Source organism: Corvus brachyrhynchos, unplaced genomic scaffold, assembly GCF_000691975.1.
Source record: "Corvus brachyrhynchos isolate BGI_N302 unplaced genomic scaffold, ASM69197v1 scaffold1103, whole genome shotgun sequence".
In the NCBI taxonomy this organism is placed as follows: Eukaryota; Metazoa; Chordata; class Aves; order Passeriformes; family Corvidae; genus Corvus; species Corvus brachyrhynchos.
Window position 1 is genome coordinate 175,131 of NW_008236980.1, and position 2,435 is coordinate 177,565.

A 2,435-nucleotide genomic window follows, 5' to 3' on the forward strand; every position below is an offset into this window, starting at 1 on the left:
GGCCTCGGAGGTGGGGGCCACGTCGGTGTCCGGGCTGCGGCGGGAACGGCCGTCATGGAGCGATCCCAAACGTGCCCCCCCCTCCCCCCCAGGCTCCAGGAGCAGGGACCTACCGCTCCACGAACGGGGAGATGAGGGACGAGACCGCCGCGTAGTTGTTGGCGACGTATCCCGAGCCGGAGTGGACACCGAGGAGGGGGTGCACATCCCTGTCACCGGGGGGCTCCGCCCCCAAAACGCGCCCCCCCTCGAGTTTTTGGGGTGCCCCCCTGGGCCTCTGCCCAAAGGACGCCTCGTAGGTGGTGACATAAAGGCCCATGAGCTCGGAGGGGGGGCCCCTCACCACGGGGAACCCCGTCCCCAACCCCGCGGCCGGCGAGTCCTGCGGCAGGGACGGCATCCTGGCACTGGGAACGGCCGGGAATGGCCCGAGGCACGGCCCTACGCCATGGCTGGAGCTGCGAGGCCCGCCCGCAGGGCAGGCTGTGGAATGCGACTCTGTCTCCTGGTAACGGCGACAGTGCGGGAGGCTGTGGCTGGAGGGCACCGGGAACGTCCCGGCGTCTCCAAGCGGGACCTGCGGCGCCCACCCCGGGGCGGGGTCACCTCCTGGGGCCCTGGGAAAAGGGGCAGGTGGGAATCGCGAATATCAGTGAGGTGGAATGTGCTGCTGCAAGCTGGGAATGTCTCCGAGGGCCCGACCCCGATGTCACAATGCAGGGCCAGCAGTCAGGCAGGGCCGGTAGCCACGGCTTTATTCAGAATTCCACGAGTGTCCGAAGGCTGCTGGAAGAGGAGGAAAACCGCGGGGAAGGCGGGAACGTCAGTCCGGAGCCCTGTGTCCTTCCACTCCTCCAGGGAATGGGGACAGGGGCGGCCCCTCCCTCAGCGTGGCGGCTCAAACAGATATTCCAGGTCCGGCTGCCGGAGCCTCTGCTCCCTGTTCCGGTTTTTGGCGAATTCCCTCAGCATGGCCATCACGTCGGTGTCGAATTCCGCTGGCGTCGGCTTCGCTTCTGAGGGGAAAACAGGGAGAACTCAGCTCCGTGCTGTCCCAAAGTGCCATCCCGGTGTCCCAGGGCGTGGCCACACGTACCAGTGGCCCAGTAATAAATGTCCCAGTCGTTACTGGGCTCGTTGATGAGGCGGTCGTAGCGGGTCAGCTGCTCCTCGCTCATGCGCGCCAGGTTTTCCTTGGCAAAGAGGCTGGAGAGGGATGGATTGGGATGGGATGAGCGGGAGATGAAGGAAGAGCTGGGACATGGCAGCCAGCTCGACGTGATCCTGGAAAACACGGACCCCCAGCCTGCTCCCCCTCACCTCAGCGGGTGGGAAAACACCAGCACAGCATTCCCAGAGAAGCTGTGGAATCTCCACCCTTGGAATCCCCTTATCCAGCCTGGATAAGGGCTTGGAGCAACCTGGTCTGGTGGAAGGCGTCCCTGCCCACGGCAGGGGGTGCAGCTGGGTGATCCGTGAGTCCACCCCAAAGCATTCCAGGATTCCATGTGCTGGTTCACATGAGATATTGGGAAGAGATTCTTCCCTGGGAGGGTGCTGAGGCCCTGGAATGCATTTCCCAGAGAAGCCGTGGCTGCCCCATCCCTGGAAGCGTTCCAGGCCAGGCTTGGAGCAACCTGGGCTAGTGGATGGTGTCCTTAAGGTCCTTTCCCACCCAAACCATTCCAGAATTCCACGATTCTATGAGTCTAACCTCTCCTTCAATCCCAAAATCCAACTGGCCCTGTGTTCACATGTCCCAGGATTTACGTACATCCTTCCCAAAGGATTTTGGCTCACTGGGCTCTCCCGGCTCATTGGATCCTGAACCAGCAACATCTTGGAGCGATTTACCCCAAGGACTTTCGCACCACCTCAACAAACTCCTCCCTGCTCATGGAAGCACCTGGAACACCCGGAGCCGAGCCCACCTGAGCAGGATGCAGTTTTCCAGCATCCCCCTTTTCCTGCTCTCGTACAGCAGCCGGGCTCTCTTGGTGTCCAGCGGCTCGTCCGGACGCTCCTGCCAGGGGGGCAGCGGGATCTCCAGCACGTCCTTCACCCCCCCTTTTCCCCCCAAAATCCCCTTTTGTCTGCTCGGACTCTCCTTCTCCCCTTTTTCTCCACTTTTCCCCCAATACGCTAATTTTTCCCCCATCCTGCCTTTCCCTCAAACTCACCCCTTTCCCCTCCTTTTCCTTCCCCCTTTCTCCCTTCTTTTTCCCCTTCCCCCTTTTCCCGCCTTTTTTTCCCCTTCCTTTCCCACTTCTTTCCCCTCTCCCCCCTTTCCCTCCCCCTTTTATCCTTTTCCTCCCATTTAACCCTGTTTTTTCCGCTCTCCCTCCTTTCTCTCCCCTTTTATCCCAGTTTCTTTCCTTCTCCCTTCCCTTTCCCCTCCCAGTTTTCCCCCCTTTCCCCCCACCCTGGCTGCCCCC

At 61.6% G+C, this 2,435-nt stretch overlaps 2 protein-coding genes across 2 annotated transcripts in view; both read right to left on the reverse strand.

Annotated features, from left to right (window-relative positions):
• LOC108445294 overlaps window positions 1-2,062 on the reverse strand; it is a 3,539-nt gene extending 1,477 nt beyond the window's left edge. The window contains exons 1-3 of the mRNA XM_017728616.1: window positions 1,932-2,062; window positions 1,097-1,206; window positions 114-1,016 (exon numbers count right to left, since the gene is read on the reverse strand). Of these exons, the coding sequence (XP_017584105.1) occupies window positions 114-400 (287 nt within the window). The 5' untranslated portion in view covers window positions 401-1,016; window positions 1,097-1,206; window positions 1,932-2,062. The remainder of the gene's footprint in view (window positions 1-113; window positions 1,017-1,096; window positions 1,207-1,931) is intronic.
• On the reverse strand, window positions 886-2,158 carry SDHAF2 (succinate dehydrogenase complex assembly factor 2). The gene is made up of 3 exons (XM_008629409.2): window positions 1,932-2,158; window positions 1,097-1,206; window positions 886-1,016 (listed from the first exon to the last, which is right to left on the reverse strand). The coding sequence occupies exons 1-3, from the start codon at window positions 2,156-2,158 to the stop codon at window positions 886-888; spliced, it is 468 nt and encodes a 155-aa protein (XP_008627631.1).
• Between the last annotated feature and the right edge of the window lie 277 nt (window positions 2,159-2,435).

Excerpts from the sequence above, each read along its gene's own strand:
- SDHAF2 (XM_008629409.2), bottom strand. The coding sequence starts at position 2,158 with ATGGGGGAAAAATTAGCGTATTGGGGGAAAAGTGGAGAAAAAGGGGAG. Across the intron at positions 1,207-1,931 it reads GAAAACTGCATCCTGCTCAG|CCTCTTTGCCAAGGAAAACC; the intron begins GTGGGCTCGGCT and ends ATCCCTCTCCAG. Across the intron at positions 1,017-1,096 it reads CATTTATTACTGGGCCACTG|AAGCGAAGCCGACGCCAGCG; the intron begins GTACGTGTGGCC and ends TTTTCCCCTCAG.